This window comes from Littorina saxatilis, linkage group LG11, assembly GCF_037325665.1.
Source record: "Littorina saxatilis isolate snail1 linkage group LG11, US_GU_Lsax_2.0, whole genome shotgun sequence".
NCBI lineage: Eukaryota > Metazoa > Mollusca > Gastropoda > Littorinimorpha > Littorinidae > Littorina > Littorina saxatilis.
Genome location: NC_090255.1, coordinates 12,612,837 through 12,633,050, shown reverse-complemented (window position 1 = coordinate 12,633,050; position 20,214 = coordinate 12,612,837). Strand labels below are relative to the sequence as shown.

The 20,214-nt window shown below is 43.0% G+C and overlaps 1 protein-coding gene across 2 annotated transcripts in view; it reads right to left on the bottom strand.

The window, feature by feature from the left end:
• LOC138979772 (uncharacterized) overlaps positions 1 to 17,799 on the bottom strand; it is a 42,883-nt gene extending 25,084 nt beyond the window's left edge. Inside the window, exons 1-5 of one of the 2 annotated variants that reach the window (XM_070352510.1) lie at positions 17,522 to 17,799; positions 16,374 to 16,732; positions 12,451 to 12,546; positions 11,770 to 12,003; positions 11,305 to 11,327 (exon numbers count right to left, since the gene is read on the bottom strand). In XM_070352510.1, the coding sequence (XP_070208611.1) occupies positions 11,305 to 11,327; positions 11,770 to 12,003; positions 12,451 to 12,546; positions 16,374 to 16,732; positions 17,522 to 17,738 (929 nt within the window). In that variant the 5' untranslated portion in view covers positions 17,739 to 17,799. Of the gene's footprint in view, positions 1 to 11,304; positions 11,328 to 11,769; positions 12,004 to 12,450; positions 12,547 to 16,373; positions 16,733 to 17,272; positions 17,379 to 17,521 lie in introns of those variants that run through there. The other variant, XM_070352511.1, reaches the window with a different exon arrangement.
• Positions 17,800 to 20,214: the final 2,415 nt, after the last annotated feature.

Sequence of the window (20,214 nt, the reverse complement as noted above, 5' to 3'; positions counted from 1 at the left end):
TTTCGTGGTAATTTAGGGTACATTTATCAATATTATGGGCACTGTTTCTAACTTGCCGACGGAGATTTCTGGACCGCGGACGAACAAAACACCATGTACGGAATGTCCCACTTTTAAGTCGCCGGATTTGCTCGCTTCGGCTAACATTTTTATTTTTTTCATGTAGGTGTAATGCATGCAAACTTCTGAAACTGTCTTTGCTATGTCTTTAACATACATGCTTTCAAACTGTTCAGTGCTTTTTGCGATTGAAAGTGCGGTTGATGAACAGTAATGCATGAACATGTCGGCTCTTTCGGCAGACCACGTTTTGGCACAGGCTCATATAATAATTGTAAACAAAGGGGAAAACACTCATTGCTGCACACACTAACGCACGCACACACACACACACACACACACACACACACACACACACACACACACACACACACACACACACACACACACACACACACGCGCGCATGTAGAGAGAGAGAGAGAGAGAGAGAGAGAGAGAGAGAGAGAGAGAGAGAGAGAGAGAGAGAGAGAGAGAGAGAGAGAGAGAGAGAGAGAGAGAGAGAGATCAAATCAAATCAAATCTTATTTTACGAGGGTTGTGGCATAAGCAATACAACGAGCTTTTTTTCAACCAGCCCTTGCCCAGAGAGGGGACTAATCTAATTACATATTTACACGGATATTAACGTAAAAACAAGTCGCGTAAGGCGAAAATACAATATTTAGTCAAGTAGCTGCCATTTTTCAGCAAGACCGTATACTCGTAGCATCGTCAGTCCACCGCTCATGGCAAAGGCAGTGAAATTGACAAGAAGAGCGGGGTAGCAGTTGCGCTAAGAAGGATAGCACGCTTTTCTGTACCTCTCTTTGTTTTAACTTTCTGAGCGTGTTTTTAATCCAAACATATCATATCTATATGTTTTTGGAATCAGGAACCGACAAGGAATAAGATGAAACTGTTTTTAAATTGATTTGGACAATTTAATTTTGATAATAATTTTTATATATTTAATTTTCAGAGCTTGTTTTTAATCCGAATATAACATATTTATATGTTTTTGGAATCAGCAAATGATGGAGAATAAGATAAACGTAAATTTGGATCGTTTTATAAATTTTTATTTTTTTTTTACAATTTTCAGATTTTTAATGACCAAAGTCATTAATTAATTTTTAAGCCACCAAGCTGAAATGCAATACCGAAGTCCGGCCTTTGTCGAAGATTGCTTTACAAAAATGTCAATAAATTTGATTGAAAAATGAGGGTGTGACAGTGCCGCCTCAACTTTTACAAAAAGCCGGATATGACGTCATCAAAAGTATTTCTCGAAAAAAAGAAAAAAACATCCGCGGATATCATTCCCAGGAACTCTCATGTCAAATTTCATAAAGATCGGTCCAGTAGTTTAGTCTGAATCACTCTACACACACACACACACACACACGCACACACGCACATACACCACGACCCTCGTTTCGATTCCCCCTCGATGTTAAAATATTTAGTCAAAACTTGACTAAATATAAAAAGGTAGAGAAAAACAACAACATATGAATATTTACACATTACATATTATACACAAATATAAAGCGTCGTATATGTAACGTAGTGAAAACAATGCTGAATACACATGCATGAGTAAATGTGTTATTAAAGCTTTGAGTGTTTTTGTGTGGATATAATGAACACTGATGCTTTGGACAAATGAAAATATAACCAAATGAAGTCTTCCATCACTGTGACGTTTCGTAATTTAACATAAAATACAATGAAAGGTGTTTTTTGAAAGTATTGAGACTCATTGGGACTCTCACAAATTCCGGGAGAGAATTCCACAGGACGCTACCAGAATAGGCTAAGCTTGATTTGAAGAGATCTATCCTTGGAATTGGGACGTTAAACTTTCGGTTTGGTTTGACTTTAAAGTTTGCAACGAAAGTTCGTGGTGCACGGCCGGAAAGTATTTTGTGAAGGAGCACGCCTTCATTTAATTTAAATCTTTCTTTTAATGGGAGAATCTTAAGTTTCTTATAATCATCGAATCAAGACTGGATTGTTTCAGTAAAATTAGTTTCAGCGCTCGCCTATGTAAACTAAACAATGGTTTTAAAATATTATCACTGGCAGAGTCCCAGATGGTTGAGCAATAATCTGTGATGGTTTGTATATATGCGTAAAAGTATAATAACCTTAAGTGCTGATCAAGAAAGTGTTTAATTCTATTTAACTGATATATTTTTCTCGACATTGTTTTACATACCGACCGAACATGATGGGCCCAAGACAAATTATTATCGATATTTACTCCCAAAACTTTATGATCTCCTACCTCCTCTATTGCGTCGTTACCAATTAATATGGAATGAGGATTGTTTTGTCTCTTTTGTCTTGTTGTTATTAACATGTATTTGGTCTTTTTAGGGTGAAGACTCATGTGGTTATACTCCGTCCAATGAATGAGATCATCTACACTGTTCTGCAACGATGAATAAACTTTGTCTAATTTTTTATCAGTAGTGTGTAGGGTCGTATCGTCAGCAAAGAGTTCGCAGTCATCATTAATACTAAGAGGAAGATCATTAATATACAGGGAAAAGAGTAGTGGTCCAAGGACAGAACCCTGGGGAACCCCGTATAACACAGGTCTTTTGCTGGATACGGTTGAATTAACGCAGACAGACTGCTCTCGCCCGGCTAAGAAAGAGGAGAGCAGGCATAAGGTTTGGGGTGACATTCTATATTCAACTAATTTTCTTAATAGTAATTCATGATTAATAACGTCGAAAGCTTTAGCAAAATCGACGAATAGGACACCACAGAGTTGATTATTATTAATGCTACTAAGCCAACTTTCAAGAAGGTTTGTTAATGCTGTGTGGCACGAATGATTTTCTCTAAAACCTGACTGGTTGGAATGTATAAGATCGTATTTCTTCAAATGAGTGGTCAAGTGTGTAAATATGTGTTTTTCAAGTGGTTTTGATAAAACAGGAAGAATTGAGATTGGTCTGTAATTGGCGGGGTCAGAAGAACTACCTGATTTAAATAGCGGGATTACTTTCGCCTCCTTTAATTTGGTGGGAAAGTAGGATTTGTCAAGGCACAAATTATAAACATATGTAAGGGATTCTGCAATAAAAGGGGCAGACAACTTCAGAATTTTCCCATCAAGATTATCCAAACCACGAGTACCTGTTTGTTTTAAGCACAACAGATAATGGAAGACTTCGCTAACAGATAGCAGAGGAATGTCTAAATTATGGGTAATATTTTTTGAATCACAAAACTGTTTCAACTTGTCCAGATTATTCTGTTTCGATCTATCAGTTGTAATTATTTTGTCAACAATAGAAGTAAAATGAATGTTCAGATCATCAGCAGGTATATCAATAACGGAAGATTTTACTGTATCTTTACGAGATAATTGGTTGATCACCTTCCAGATGGCTTTTGAGTTTTGTTTTGAACTGGATGCAGCGAGCTCACGGTAATACTTTCTACGAGCTGCCCGTTTCATGGACGTTACTTTGTTTCTCTGTTTTCTGTATTCTTCTTCTTTTCCCTTACGTTTAAGAAAATCGCGGTAATCAATCGCATGTTGAATGTCGTCTGTAAGCCACTTAGGTTTGGGATGTTGCTGCACACGAGAGGTTCGAAATGGTGCATGTTTATCATATACTTTTATAAACAAGTTGTACCATAAATCAAATGCTTCGTCGGGGTCAGTATAATTATAAATCATTGAAAAATGTGTACAACTGAGTTCCGAAAGGTATGAATCTTGATCAAGTTTTGAAAATAACCTATATGTTATAAATTTATGTTTTCGTTTTGGGATTCTAACCCCTTTTTTCGACCACGTGAGGCACACTGGAAAATGATCACTACAGCTAAAACTTGGAACTGAGGTTTCAATAATGTTAGCTCGAGTTGACACACAGATATGGTCTATAAGCGTAGATGAGGTAGCTGTAACTCTTGTTGGAATCGTTACTAACTGTTGTAAATTATGCAGGGATAACCTTTCCATCCAGCATTTGTTGGGTTTCACTAAATAGAGAGAGAGAGAGAGAGAGAGAGAGAGAGAGAGAGAGAGAGAGAGAGAGACGAGAGAAAGAGAGAGCGAGAGAGAGAGAGAGAGAGAGAGAGAGAGAGAGAGAGAGAGAGAGAGAGAGAGCAACCATTACCGTGGTTTTATTTTTTGTTTTATACGAAACTGCGCAGTACATTTGCACAACATTTGTTTAATTCATTAATGCCCTCCTTCCAGTGCCCTAGTGGCGCCATTTCCCTCAACTTAACATCGATAGACGTTCGCTTTAATGGAATTTCCCCAGAAACATGGTCTCGACTTTGCCATTTTATCTGTCGTGTTCGTTTCTTGTTTTGTGTTTGGGCGAAAAAATAAAATAAAATAAAATAAATAAAATGGAAAGTAAAGTAAAGTAAAATAAAATCAGACAAAATAAAAAATATAAAATACAATAAAATCAAATTAAATAAGAATACAAACACACACACACACACACACACACACACACACACACACACACACACACACACACACACACACACACACACACACACACACACACACACACGCACGCGCGTGCGCGCGCAAGCACACACAAACACACACGCACAAACACACACTCAAAACGCACACTTACAATAAAATGCAATTATCTAAAACATAAAATGGCTTGTTCATTGTTGGATTAGTTTATTTGTTATTTGTTATAGAAAACTTACATATGACGCTATTATGCCTACAGTGTCGTCTTTGTGCTTAGACGTCAATGATTTCGTGAGGCTTTGGAAGAGATCGATTTTCCATAGGAGCGTCTTCGATTTGGACGCGTCTACTCCGTATTACGTTTGGAGCAGAAGGCACGCGTGTACAGAATGAAGGATAAAGAGAATACAACATGGCTTGCTTTGTGATACCAGGTTTACACGGTTTGCTTTATTAAAATATTGAAAAGCTCGCTTTCGCTCGCATTTTAATATTTAAAAAAAACATTGAACTCATGTAAATCTGGTAACACACAGCAAGCAATGTAGTATTTCTCTATCTTTCTGTCTGGTAACACACAGCAAGCAATGTAGTATTTCTCTATATTTCTGTCTGGTAACACACAGCAAGCAATGTAGTATTTCTCTATATTTCTGTCTGGTAACACACAGCAAGCAATGTAGTATTTCTCTATATTTCTGTCTGGTAACACACAGCAAGCAATGTAGTATTTCTCTATATTTCTGTCTGGTAACACACAGCAAGCAATGTAGTATTTCTCTATATTTCTGTCTGGTAACACACAGCAATCAATGTAGTATTTCTCTATCTTTCTGTCTGGTAACACACAGCAAGCAATGTAGTATTTCTCTATATTTCTGTCTGTGTTTCGCCTGTGTTCGCATTTTTGAACTTTCAACATGTGAAGTACACAGACAGAGAGAAAAAGGCAGACAGACAGACAGACAGACAGACAGACAGACAGACAGACAGACAGACAGAAAAAGGCAGACAGACAGACAGACAGACAGACAGACAGACAGACAGACAGACAGACCAGACAGACAGACAGACAGACAGACAGACAGACAGACAGAAAGAACAGACAGACAGACAGACGGGACAGAACAGACAGACAGACACGACAGACAGACAGGCAGACAGACAGACAGACAGACAGAGCAGACCAGAGGCATGCACACGCTGACTCAGAGACGGAAGAACGGACGGATAGGCAGATGGACAGACGGACTGCTAGAAAGTCTGACGGACAACCAAACCAAGGAAACAGATTAGCTGAGAAGGAATTCAGAATGATCGTGCACTTTGTGAAGAGTCTTTGAAATTTGGCATGGTGGTAGGTATGGACACAAGGTTTTCAAAAACCATCGCAAACAAATTGAGCTTGACCTCGATTGGTCTGTTTGCACAAAATCCAATATGGCCGCCACCCGGAAAAAGGACTGCTAAATTACACCCATTGTTACCACGACAGCATTGAGAAATACAACTTTTCACATGTGTTTTAGTGCAAGCAACCCATATCCAAGATGGATTTGACGTTTGGACGTCATTTTAACGTCAAAGGTCATTCATATGTCATTTTCAAGGTCATTTCATTTCAGAGTGTAATAACTCTGAACCTACTCAACTTAAAAAGAAACAATTAGTCTCTATACCCATGTTTTCGACCACTGGGAGTCTATTTCTGAACTCCTTGAATATCTCAGTCTCACCATTTAAGCTGAAAAGGTACATATGTCTTTCAAAATGGCCCCCTTCATAGCCCATGGTTTTTTGCTTTTGGGCACACAAACTATGCCCGCTGGATGCATGTCTTCCTGAAGGACATGGCTTGTCTGCCAGAGACCCATGCAAGTGTCCATGAAGCATTTGAGGAAGGGAAGATCGTTGTGCAGCGCAGTGACAAGAAGTTCTCCCTCATGGCGCTTGACCAGAGCCAGGAGCACAGCATCACATTCCTGCAGGAGGACAGTGGAGCAAAAGGACTCTCTGGTCAGCCAGAGGAAAAAGAGTTTAGTTAGTTAGTTAGCTGTTGCTTTTCGGGTCCAGCGGACCATAATAGGCCAAATCAGGACCCCGAAAAAGAGTTTATTGAACTCTCAAAACCAGAGGTCCTGAGAGTCATTGATGAATTTGAAAACGAAAGTCTTTCAGCTTCAAACAGAGAAGTCAATTTTGAGCACCCAGAGTCTTCTGTTGCTGAACAAAACAAGTTCCTGAAACATCTCAAAGCACTGCTCTATCTTGTGAAAGAGGGAACAGTGGTCAACCCATTCAAGGAGACAGGCTCCCTGTTCGTCACACTGGACACCGGTGAAGTCATGGACCCAGTAATTGTCAACTGCTTGAGGGAAGCTCCAAACATCGGCAAGGCCATGTTTACAGAATTTGTGAGGGACAGACTTGAAACTTGCTCCAAACCATTGTCTGATGTTATCCCAAGGGCCAATGTGTACACTTTCAGCAACCGGCCACCTGTGGACCTGAAGAATGGTGCTAACAAGTTGGGATCAGCAAGAGCAAATGCGGCGCTGATCACCAAGTTGTTTCTGTCCTTGCTAGGACGATCTGATGTTGATATTTCATAGACGACTTTTTCAGACATGAGATTCAGCGTGAATCTCATTCCTTGTGTGATCGTGGAAAACTGATGTCAGGTACAAAGTCTGCTCTTCTTGGCTGCCTGCCTGGAATGCCTGATCCTGGACGCTCTCCTGCAGCAAAGGAAGCCTCTGTGATCGTACTGGATATGCCAGCCATCATCCATATTGTCAAGCCCTAGCGTGCCATTGTGTTTGAAGAATACACACTTATGCATTTGCTACCCTTCTTAGAGAGCCAGATGACCAACAACACCACAAGAGTGGATGTTGTTTGGGACACATATCAGGATGCAAGTCTCAAATCACAGACTCTGGCCAAGTGGGGTGAAAGTGAAGGAAAGCGAACTAGAGTCTCAGCAAAGATACCTATTCCAAAGGGAGCTGACTGGCAGAAGTTCCTCAAGGAGTCTGACAACAAGGATGAGCTGTTCCAGTTCATCAGTGAGCAACTAGAGCTACATACCACTGATGCAAGATATCATCTCCTGACTCACTAACAGACCAACAGATATATCAGCCTTATCTCCTTGCCACCAAGAAGAAGCTGACACACGGATGGTGCTTCACCTCTGCCATGCTGCTGAACAGGGACACACTAAGGCCTACCTCAGGACAGTGGACACAGATGTGGTGGTTCTTGCCCTCCATCACTTTGATCAACTGAAACTGTCAGAGCTTTGGATTGGATTTGGGTCAGGAAAGACATTCAGAGACATTCCAGTACATTACATTGCTCAACAGCTGGGACCTCAACGCTGCCAGGCACTTCCCTTCTTTCATTCCTACACAGGATGAGATGTAACATCGGCCATGTTCGGAATTGGCAAAAAGACAGCATGGAATGCATGGGCCACTTTTGCTGAGGTCACTGACACCTTCATCGCCATCACCCAGGACCCAACCAGCCTCACACTCGACTCACTGCACATGCAGCGTCTGGAGCGTTTCACTGTGCTGATGTACAGCAAAAACTGTAGGTCAACGTCTGTCAACGAAGCAAGAAAGCTGATGTTTACTGTTGGTCTCAAACCTCTGGAATCCATCCCACCAACACAGCATGCGTTGTTCCAGCACACAAAGCGAGCATTGCTCATCGCAGCTTTCATCTGTCCATCTCTGTCCAAAACCTCCAACATCCCAAACCCAAGTGAATGGGGATGGGAATGGAACGAGAGAACCAAGGCATGGATGCCATACTGGACAAGTCTGCCTGACGCCAGCACAGGGTGCTCACTGTTGCTCCACTGTGGCTGCTTGGTTGCTTGCAAAGGAAACTGCAAGTGTCATCGCGCTGGTCTTCGCTGTGGTCCACTGTGCAAGTGTGAAGGAGGCTGCGCAAACAGTGCCAGTGACTAAGTCCAGAACTTACGACCAGTCGACCATATCTATAACATCGACAATTCTGAGCACCATAATTCGTGTTTAACTAAATAGTTAGTCATGAGTTCAAGAACTTGAACCGTGAGCTCACAGGGCTCACGCAAGGGTGTACAACCAATTTCATCTTTTGAAGTTTATAAATTCCAAAGTTATCGTCTTTGTTAACTGAAATGACCTTGAAAAATGACCTTTGACCCTGAAAATAGCGGTGAAACACCAGAGATCTCATATTTGGATTCCTTGCACTAGAAAAAATGGGATAGCAGACATTTGTCAAGGTTCTAGTAATAATGGGAGCTGCTATATGACATTTACTGCTTCCGTCTGCGGCCATATTGAATTTTGCGCAAACAGGCAACAAAACGTAAGGTTGAATTTGTTTGCGATGGTTTTTGAAAACCTTATGACCATACCTAACTCCATGCCAAATTTCAAAAACTCTTCACCAAGTGCACGATTGTTCTAGATATGACAGAATTCCCACCGCGCTAGATAGGGCAGTGCGCTTTGTCACAGTACGCCTCGCAACCGTGTGCAGTTTAAGTTGAAGCAAGTAAGGGAGAGCAGCACGGCAATCAACAACCTTTAAATAGTCAGAGACAAGTTATTTTCCCTGACACGATGTGCTTGTGAAACTACTGCAATTTTCTGACAAACATAATAAGTTGCCCATTCAATTTGGCAACAAAACAGATTCGCTCCTTATATTACACGCTACTAGGTGGCTATGAAGTTAAAAAAAAACTCCTGAATGTCCGATTTGGATTAACAATAACAGGTGTGATATTGGTAGGAAAAATAATAAGGAAGACAAAAGACCAAAGAAAACCACACAAATCATACCTTTAACGTAACCGACAATAACCAATCAGTCGCTGTGATCAAGTGGAAATGTATCGGCTTACAGTATGAAAATAACGGTCATTTCTTGTCTCTTTGATTTCTGAAAGAAGAGTCCTGTCTAGGCAACTTCGATAAAGAAAATCAAGTTGCTTGCACTAACGAGTGATCCAAATATTCAGTTAATCTGCCGATTTGAAAGGTTGTACACAAATAAGAGAGAGAGAGAGAGAGAGAGAGAGAGAGAGAGAGAGAGAGAGAGAGAGAGAGAGGGAGAGAGAGTGGGAGAAAGAGAGAGAGAGAGTGAGAGAGAGAGAGAGGGAGAGAGAGAGAGAGAGAGAGAGAGAGAGAGGGAGAGAGAGAGAGTGAGAGAGAGAGAGGGAGAGAGAGAGAGGGAGAGGGAGAGGGAGAGAGAGAGAGAGAGAGAGAGAGAGACAATGACAATGACAATGACAAATCTTTATTTTTCGAGGGTGACAAGAATAAGCATAGATATGCTTTTTTGCATCTGGCCCTCGCCCTAAAGAGGGACTAAACTATTTTACTATAACTATGACTAGGGAAAAAAAGGTTACATAAAAACATTAATGGTAGAACATATAAGTTTATGTACATGAAGCGCATTATGTAGAAGCATTGTAGATCATAAGGTAGTGTTCAAAATTGGGTGTAAAGCAATGAAAATAAACGGAAAGTAACCCAACAATACATTAGCTCAGCAAACAATGTATTACAGAGCCAAATCTTCGTGATTTTGTCACAATAAACCATAATTCCAATAATGAACAACTGTATACAAAGAAAACATACCAATCAAGTTTATTTGTTCATAGAGTTCATTAAATGGAAAGAATATTTGGTTCTAAAAGAATCTGTGTTGGTGGATTGCCGCAGGGCGTCCGGAAGAGCGTTCCAGAGGCTGCTTCCTGAATAAACAAGACTTGATTTAAATAGGTCTATCCTAGGAAGAGGAGTGTTTAGTTTTATAAAGTGGTGCGAATTCTTCAAAGAGAACTTTGAGCAAATGGTTTCGGGTGCATTTTCTGTCATAATTTTATGCATCATTATTCCTTTGTTGTAATTCATTCTTGACTTCAGAGGTAGGACCCCTATGTTGATGTAGTCTGAGTCGGTGAGAGTAGTCTGTTTGAGTAATACTACTTTTAGCGCTCTTTTGTGTAATCTGCTGAGTAGCTTTAGGGAATTATCACTTGCAGAGTCCCATAGAGTGGATGCGTAATCAATAAGAGACTGAATATGAGCAGTGAAAAATAACTTCCTGGCTTGACAATTAAGGAAGTGTTTAATTCTAGATAAGAGGTACACTTTCTTTGACACTAATTTACTAAGTTGTTCAATGTGAGTTGACCAAGACAGGTTGTTATCGATGTGGACACCTAGAACTTTGTGATGGTCGACTTTTTCCACTATAGAGAGAGAGAGAGAGAGAGAGAGAAGGGGAGAGAGAGAGTGTGTCTGTCTGCCCCCCCCTCCCCAGACAGAAAGATAGGCAGGCAGATAGCCAGAAAGACAAACAGGTTTATACACAGACAGGCAGACATGGAGACAAATATGCAGACAGACAGACAGACAGACAGACAGACAGACAGACAGACAGACAGACAGACAGACATGTAGACATGCAGACAGACAGACAGACATGCAGACAGACAGACAGACAGACAGACAGACTGACTGACTGACAGACAGACAGACAGACAGACATACAGACATATAGACAGACAGACATATATACAGACAGACAGACAAACAGACAGACAGACAGACAGACAGACAGACAGACAAACAGACAGACAGACAGACATGTTGACGGACAGACAGACAGACACGCAGACAGACAAACAGACAGACAGACAGACAGACAGACAGACAGACAGACAGACAGACAGACAGACAGACATGCTGACGGAGCCACTGACCTTTCTTCTAGACACGAGAGTTCCTGTGAGGAGAAGAACAAAGTTTTCTGATTAGAACAGAGTATACAGGTAGACTAATCAAACATCATTAGCATATGAACATACACAAACACACACTCATGGATTACCGTTACTTCACAATAACATATTTTTTAGAGCCTCACAAAAGCGTCAGTAAGCCTATCTCTTAAACTATTGGGAGTTTTTGATTAAGACTTCATGTAATCCTCAAACACCATAGAATAAACCTTCCCTCGACGGCTTTTTTGGTAAGGATTATCTTTGTAAACACAAAAATAAACGATGGCGTCATTTAAACTACACAGTCCGGATGTTGTAGGCCGTGAACGACCCATAATATTTACTTTTATCCTTTTTAATTATTATTTTTTTAGAAAATATGGGTCGTACACGACCCACATCATCCGCTATGAGCTATACATCTAAAAACAAAAATCTACTCACATGAGAGATGTCCATGATTGGTCCCCTCACAAGGAGCTGCCCGAACTTCTCGTCCAATAGATCGAGTTCCAGCATCTGTCCCTGCGCGTCGCTGATTAGTCCATAACAGCACGTGACCGCCTCGTGACGCCTGCGCGTGCAGAGAGCCAACATGGCGCCCTCTCTGTCCGCTACTCCCTCGTGAAGCTTGGAGCTGATGGACTTGATCTGCTTCATCTGGTCCTCTGTTTCATCCTGGTAAGCACGCATGATCATTCAAGTTTTATGAAATTCTTCTTTTTCTGTGTTCAAAAACAGCGATTCTCGCGTACACTCGTGTTTTTCACGACTCTGCTTCATCCGTGAAAGCGAGTATATAATAAGGGTTTTATGAAATTCCACTTCTTCTGAGTTCATGGCCTGTGCTACTCCTACGTACACTTGTGTTTTAGAGTAGGCTGTTGCATGTATGACGGTGTCACCCCCACACCCCCCCCCCCCCCATCCGCCACCATTAAAGCAGCCATACTCCGTTTTCGAGAAAAATTTCATGAAATGAATGTTTGATCATTAATTTTGTGGCCGTTTCTTATTATTACCTCAAAACACAGCTATACGATGTGGTCGGGTGTTTTTGTTGGGTTGGGTTTTTGTAGTTTGCTAAGTTTAGTTTCACGTGCATCACGATGTTGTGTGACTGACCTCAGTAGTTTTGAGCAGGTCTTGAGCCTCCTTCAGCGTGCCTTTCAGCTCCTTTCTCTTGCGTGTGATGTTCTTGCGAATCCTCTCCATATATTCCTGAAACCACAGTAAACATAATTATGTAAACCAAATGTTAGTCCACTCTACATGTAGCTCAGTAATTGCGTAGCAGTCTTCCGTTTATTTTTTAAAGCCTTGGACGGTTATGGAAACCCATTTGGTAATATAACCTTTTTGTGTGTGCATGTAGACCAAGAGAGATCGCTCAGACAATACACAACACATACATGGACCACCAAGAGAGATCGCTCAGACAATATACAACACATACATGGACATCACAAACTGCCGTATACAAGCTGCCGTGTTACAGTCACGGTAAAAATGAGCTGACTCTCTCTGTCTGAATGTGCGCCTGTATCTCCCAAAAATAAACAGATCATCGACTCTCGCCTTTTGGATGTTGAAGAGTCACCCGAATTAACTGATTTCTTGATATCTTGGTCATCTCGTAGTATACATGTATGTATGTGTGTGCGCCTGTCTGTATGCGTGTGTGTGTGTGTGTTTGTGTGTGTGCGCGTGTGCGTGCGTGCGCGTGTGTGTGTGTGTGTGTGTGAACGTATGTCTGTGTGTCTGTGTGTATCTGTGCATGTGTGTGGTGATAGCATGTGTGTGTGTATGCGCACGCGTATGTGCGTGCGCACGCGTGTGTTTGTTTGTGACTGCATGGATTTAACCTTTGCCGTGCTTCCTGGGTTCACCTGTACCCAGAGACACACTAAAATCATTGTAACTCTGGAACCATTAAAGGTATCGTTTTGAAATTTTAAGTATCTCTCACACACCTAATTTGCTCTCTGTCTGCAAATTTTTAGTGTGTACATGACAAAACATCAGAATTAATTGATTATGATAATTTACATAAACACTACCGATGGCGCGGGTTCACACATACCCATACTTTTTAAAGAGTATTAGTGATTGTAACTATCCCTCTGCCGACGGCGCGGGTTCTGCTACACCCATAATTACCAAAGTGGCGGAACAGTGTCTGTCTGCCTGTTTGTCTCCAAGAGACTGTCTGTCTCTCTGTTTGTCTGTCCGTATCTCTCTGTCTGTATGTCTGTTGTCAGTTGCTCTGTCTGTCTGTCTGTCTGTCTATCCGTCTATCTGACTGTCTGTCTCTGTCTCTCTCTGTCTGTCTCTCTGTCTGTCTCTCTCTCTGTCTCTCTCTCTTAGTCTCTCTCTCTGTCTCTCTATCTTAGTCTCTCTCTCTGTCTCTCTTTCTTAGTCTCTCTCTCTCTCTTTCTTAGTCTCTCTCTCTCTTAGTCTCTCTCTCTTAGTCTCTCGCTCTCTCTTTCTCTTTCTTAGTCTCTCTCTCTTTCTTAGTCTCTCTCTTTCTCTTTCTTAGTCTCTCTCTCTCTCTTTCTTAGTCTCTCTCTCTCTCTTTCTTAGTCTCTCTCTCTCGCTTAGTCTCTAGCTCTCTCTTTCTTAGTCTCTCTCTCTCTTAGTCTCTCTCTCTTTCTCTTTCTTAGTCTCTCTCTCTCTCTTTCTTAGTCTCTCTCTCTCTTTTTTAGTCTCTCTCTCTCTCTCTTTCTTAGTCTCTCTCTCTCTTTCTTAGTCTCTCTCTCTCTTTCTTAGTCTCTCTCTCTCTCTAGCTCTTTCTTAGTCTCTCTCTCTCTCTCTCTTTCTTAGTCTCTCTCTCTCTTTCTTAGTCTCTCTCTCTCTCTCTCTTTCTTAGTCTCTCTCTCTCTCTTTCTTAGTCTCTCTCTCTCTCTTTCTTAGTCTCTCTCTCTTTCTTAGTCTCTCTCTTTCTTAGTCTCTCTCTCTCTCTTTCTTAGTCTCTCTCTCTCTCTTTCTTAGTCTCTCTCTCTCTCTCTTTCTTAGTCTCTCTCTCTCTTTCTTTCTTAGTCTCTCTCTCTCTTTCTTAGTCTCTCTCTCTCTCTTAGTCTCTCTCTCTCTTTCTTAGTCTCTCTCTCTCTCTCTTAGTCTCTCTCTCTTTCTTAGTCTCTCTTTCTTAGTCTCTCTTTCTCTCTCTTAGTCTCTCTCTCTCTTTCTTAGTCTCTCTCTCTTTTTTAGTCTCTCTCTCTCTCTTTCTTAGTCTCTCTCTCTCTCTTTCTTAGTCTCTCTCTCTCTCTCTCTCTCTCTCTCTCTCTCTCTCTTAGTTTCTCTCTCTCTTTCTTAGTCTCTCTCTCTCTCTCTCTTAGTCTCTCTCTCTTTCTTAGTCTCTCTTTCTCTCTCTTAGTCTCTCTCTCTCTCTTTCTTAGTCTCTCTCTCTCTTTTTTAGTCTCTCTCTCTCTCTTTCTTAGTCTCTCTCTCTCTCTCTCTTTCTTAGTCTCTCTCTCTCTCTTTCTTAGTCTCTCTCTCTCTCTTTCTTTGTCTCTCTAGTCTCTCTTTCTTAGTCTCTCTCTCTTTCTTAGTCTCTCTCTCTCTCTTTCTTAGTCTCTCTCTCTCTCTTTCTTAGTCTCTCTCTCTCTTTCTTAGTCTCTCTCTCTCTCTTTCTTAGTCTCTCTCTCTCTCTTTATTTGTCTCTCTCTCTCTCTTTATTTGTCTCTCTCTCTCTATCTTTCGTAGTCTCTCTCTCTCTTTCTTAGTATCTCTCTCTCTCTTTCTTAGTCTCTCTCTCTCTCTCTTTCTTAGTCTCTCTCTCTTTCTTAGTCTCTCTCTCTTTCTTAGTCTCTCTCTCTCTCTCTTTCTTAGTCTCTCTCTCTTTCTTAGTCTCTCTCTCTCTCTCTTTCTTAGTCTCTCTCTCTCTCTCTTTCTTAGTCTCTCTCTCTCTCTTTCTTAGTCTCTCTCTCTCTTTCTTAGTCTCTCTCTCTCTCTTTCTTAGTCTCTCTCTCTCTCTTTATTTGTCTCTCTCTCTCTCTTTATTTGTCTCTCTCTCTCTATCTTTCTTAGTCTCTCTCTCTCTCTTTCTTAGTATCTCTCTCTCTCTCTTTCTTAGTCTCTCTCTCTCTCTTTCTTAGTCTCTCTCTCTTTCTTAGTCTCTCTCTCTTTCTTAGTCTCTCTCTCTCTCTCTTTCTTAGTCTCTCTCTCTTTTTTAGTCTCTCTCTCTCTCTCTTTCTTAGTCTCCCTCTCTCTCTTTCTTAGTCTCTCTCTCTCTCTTTCTTAGTCTCTCACTCTCTTTCTTAGACTCTCTCTCTCTCTTTCTTAGTCTCTCTCCCTCTCTCTCTTTCTTAGTCTCTCTCTCTTTCTTAGTCTCTCTCTCTTTCTCTCTCTTTCTTAGTCTCTCTCTCTCTCTCTTTCTTAGTCTCTCTCTCTCTCTCTCTCTCTTAGTCTCTCAGTCTCTCTCAGTCTCTCCCTCCCCCTCTCCCTCCCCCTCTCCCTCCCCTGCAAGAGGTCGGTGAAGGGAGAAACTCGATGCAACCACTGAAGTAGCGCTGTGGGTTTCCCTGAACCCACCCCGTCGTTAGAGAAATAAACGGTAAAAACCCTCTTTCAAATGTATGGGTTCAGACAAACCCGCATCGTCGTTAGAGGAATAAACGGTAAAAACCCTCTTTCAAATGTATGGGTTCAGACAAACCCGCATCGTCGGGAGTGTGTAGTCAAAAGCGGCATCCGGCAAAGGTTAAACGATGAATTTGCTTTTGTACTCCTGTTCTTTTTGTGTCTTAATGCTGTATTTTGGTTTTGTACATGTGTATAGCAATGTCATTGTAAAGCGCTTAGAGCTTCTAGGTAAGCGCTCTATAAGTTTCCATTATTATTATTATTATTATGTCAATCAGTCCACTACAAACCCAGTAGGTAGACGTACTTTTACATTTTTGTTTAATCTACAATAAACGTTCCATAAATTAACCGTTCTTGTTTCTTTGGATTGTTGACTATGATTAAGCATTATTTCCTTTACTTAAACAAATAAAGCATTTATTTTTTTTCGAAATTTCGAAAGTGCCCATACAAATCAGACCCACCTGCTCCTTAGGAAGAGGACTCAACGACCGCACTCGCAGCAACGCCATAGGTACACGCTTCTCGCTGCGAGAGATCCGCAAAGAGTCGACCTCCGATTGGTCGCCCTTGCGTTCTGAGGGGGAGGGGCTTGTGATCACGTGGTGCGTGAAGGCACCCCTGAGTGGATGGAGCTGCGCGAAGCACGTGCGACAGAATGTGAGCGTGCAGTCACTGCAGGATTTGAACCCGTTGCGGGGCGGGTCGCTGTCGCAGACGTCGCAAGGAGCCACGGTCTTCTGTCGCTGCCCCTCCTCCTCGAAGCTGAGGATGATGTTGGCAAGTGTTGTGTTCTTCGGCAGCCCGTCGATGCCCTCTGGACCTGCAAGGTCACGAGGTCAAGGACAAAGTCGTGTCAGAAATATGTTAAAATTATTAAATCCGTTGCAATTTTGAAAAATGTTCGTCTAAAGGCTGTCCTCAATAAAGCCAAAAATGTTCGTCGACTTTTATCAAAACTTCAGTGTCAAAGCTTCGCGCTGCCAGCTTTGTAAAGTCGACTTATTCAATTAATTTGAGGCTTAACGACGCCCTTCGAATGTGCTGCGTCATAAGGCCAAGGTCAAAGGATCATGGTCAAGGTTATAATACTAAGGGTTCATTGAAATAGCCTGGCGAAGAACTCATCCCCTGTCTCTCTCTCTCGCCCCCCCCCCCCCCCTTCATGCACACACACCGACACACCCACCTAGCGTGACACTAGCGCGACACTTGGGACACGGTATGGTGACTCCCCCCCCCCCCCCCCCGGATCTCCACCGTCCTGTTAGTCTCGGACGGCTGGCTGCCCCCCCCCCCCATCTCTAATACCCCCCCCCCCCTTCCTCCATCTCTCACATCCCCCTCCATACAACACACTCACCTAGCGTGACACTGGCGCGACACTTGGGACACAGTATGGTGATGCCCCCCGGTTCTCCATCCCCCTCCATACAACACACTCACCTAGCGTGACACTGGCGCGACACTTGGGACACAGTATGGTGATGCCCCCGGGTTCTCCATCCCCCTCCATACAACACACTCACCTAGCGTGACACTGGCGCGACACTTGGGACACAGTATGGTGATGCCCCCGGGTTCTCCATCCCCCTCCATACAACACACTCACCTAGCGTGACACTGGCACGACACTTGGGACACAGTATGGTGATGCCCCCGGGTTCTCCATCCCCCTCCTGGTCTCTGACGGCCGGCTGCTTGGCGCAGAACTCTCGCAGACAGTTGCGACAGAAGGTGTGGGCACAGGGCAGCAGGACGGGCTGGTCAAACAGCTCCAGGCAAATGGAGCATGACAGTTCGTCCGTCACGGTGGGTGACGTCGCCATGATGCGCTGCACGCTGCGCAGTCTGGACAGCACCTGCTGGGAGAAAATTAGATCTGAAGTGGATATTTGATGAAACTTAGATCTACTGTCAAATTGTATTTAACGAGAAAGCACATGGAGCATGAAATGTCGTCCGTCACGGTGGGTGACGTCGCCATGATGCGCTGCACGCTGCGCAGTCTGGACAGCACCTGCTGGGAGAAATTGACATTTTGAGTAGATCTATTGCATTACGGAGATTGCAAATGCAATGGAGCATGACAGCTCGTCCGTCACGGTGGGTGACGTCGCCATGATGCGCTGCACGCTGCGCAGTCTGGACAGCACCTGCTGGGAGAAATTGACATTTTGAGTAGATCTATTGCATTACGGAGATTGCAAATGCAATGGAGCATGACAGCTCGTCCGTCACGGTGGGTGACGTCGCCATGATGCGCTGCACGCTGCGCAGTCTGGACAGAACCTGCTGGGAGAAAATTAGATCTGAAGTGGATATTTGATGAAACTTAGATCTACTGTCAAATTGTATTTAACGAGAAAGCACATGGAGCATGAAATGTCGTCCGTCACGGTGGGTGACGTCGCCAAGATGCGCTGGACGCTGCGCAGTCTGGACAGCACATGGTGGGAGAAATTGACATTTTTAGTAGATCTATTGGATTATGAAACCGAGAATGCAAATGCAATGGAGCATGACAGGTCGTCCGTCACGGTGGGTGACGTCGCCATGATGCGCTGGACTCTGCGCAGTCGCGACAGCACCTGCTGACAGAAAACTGGATCTGTAGTGGATGTTTGATGAAGCTTAGATCGATTGTGAATGTGTACGAGCGTATTTACGAGAAGGCAAATGAAGCATGAAGCTCGCCCGTCACGGTCATTGACGTCGCCATGATGTACGGTGCATAGGCTTGGCAGTCTAGACAGCACCTGCTTAGATTCATTTGGATCTATGGTATGATCTATACTGTCATAGTGTATTTAAAGAGAAGCCCTTCACGGTCAGTGACGTGACCATCATGGTGCGCTGTAAATACACTGCCCAGTCTGGACAGCATCTGCTGGGAGAATTGAGATCTGTAGTAGATATTGGATCTATCCTGGATCTACGGTCGAGGAACTTTGAGTTATAAACGGAAAAGGCAAATGGAGCACGACAGCTCGCCCGTCACGGTCGGTGACTTCGCCATGATGCGCTAGGCGCTGCGAAGTCTTGACAACACCTGCTGGGAGAAATCGAGATCTATAGCTAATTTATGTAGCCTAGATGTACTGTTGAGGAGCTGGTGAATTGATTCCGATTATTTACTCCACGCTCCTCGAGTCTGGGATGCACATACTGACAGTCATTGAGATCTTTGGATAGTACATCTAGTCTACCTCGTATATCTAATGTGGAGGACCGTGTGACCAACACTTTACTTTAGTCTCCAGGGGCAGGACTAACAAACATGTGCTACAACGATCACAACATCAAACAACGTTACTGAAATGATACAATAGAGAGTCCAATGCCCGAAACACGCTGCGTGGGTTGTGTATGTGGACGGTTGATGGTGAAGCTAAAGGGAGGGGGGGGGGGGGGAGGGGGAATGTGGAGGGCCTGGGGGGATTGTTTGGTAAAAGAGGACGCCATTGTGAACCCTCATCACCGGCAAAAGGAAATGAGTTTTGTTGAGCAGGAATGTGACACCAAACGAAGTGTCTCTGGCCTGCAACATGTGTCCTCCCTCGCGCCATGCTTGTCTGCCTTTCTCTCTTCTTGTCTGTCTGTTTGTCTGTCTGTATGTCTGTCTGTATGTCTGTCTGTATGTCTGTTTGTCTGTCTGTCTGTTTGTCTGTCTGTATGTCTGTCTGTATGTCTGTCTGTATGTCTGTTTGTCTGTCTGTATGTCTGTCTGTGTGTCATGTCTGCGTGTCTCTCTGCTTGCCTGTCATTCTGTCTGCCAGATATATATACTGTGCCACTATGAACACGTGCGTGTACACATGTACTTAAAAGACACGCAGAGGAACAGACATACAGACAAACACATACATGTGCGCAAAAATAAGCTTGGACAATCACACAGCTAAATTTTGAACTACATGTAGAACTCGCACGAGTAGACTACCAAAACAAACGCAAAAAACACACGAGCACGCTCGTACGAAATCACAGACGGACGGATGCACGCCAAAACACTGAAGCACTGACTTGTACGGGGTTTCCATTTAAAGCGCACTGATCTTCTCAGGTCTGGCCAGACTTTTACATAGGATAAGAGACCATCCCAGACTTTTACATAGGATAAGAGACCATCCCAGACTTTTACATAGGATAAGAGACCATCCCAGACTTTTACATAGGATAAGAGACCATCCCAGGCTTTTACATAGGATAAGAGACCATCCCAGGCTTTTACATAGGATAAGAGACCATCCCAGGCTTTTACATAGGATAAGAGACCATCCCAGGCTTTTACATAGGATAAGA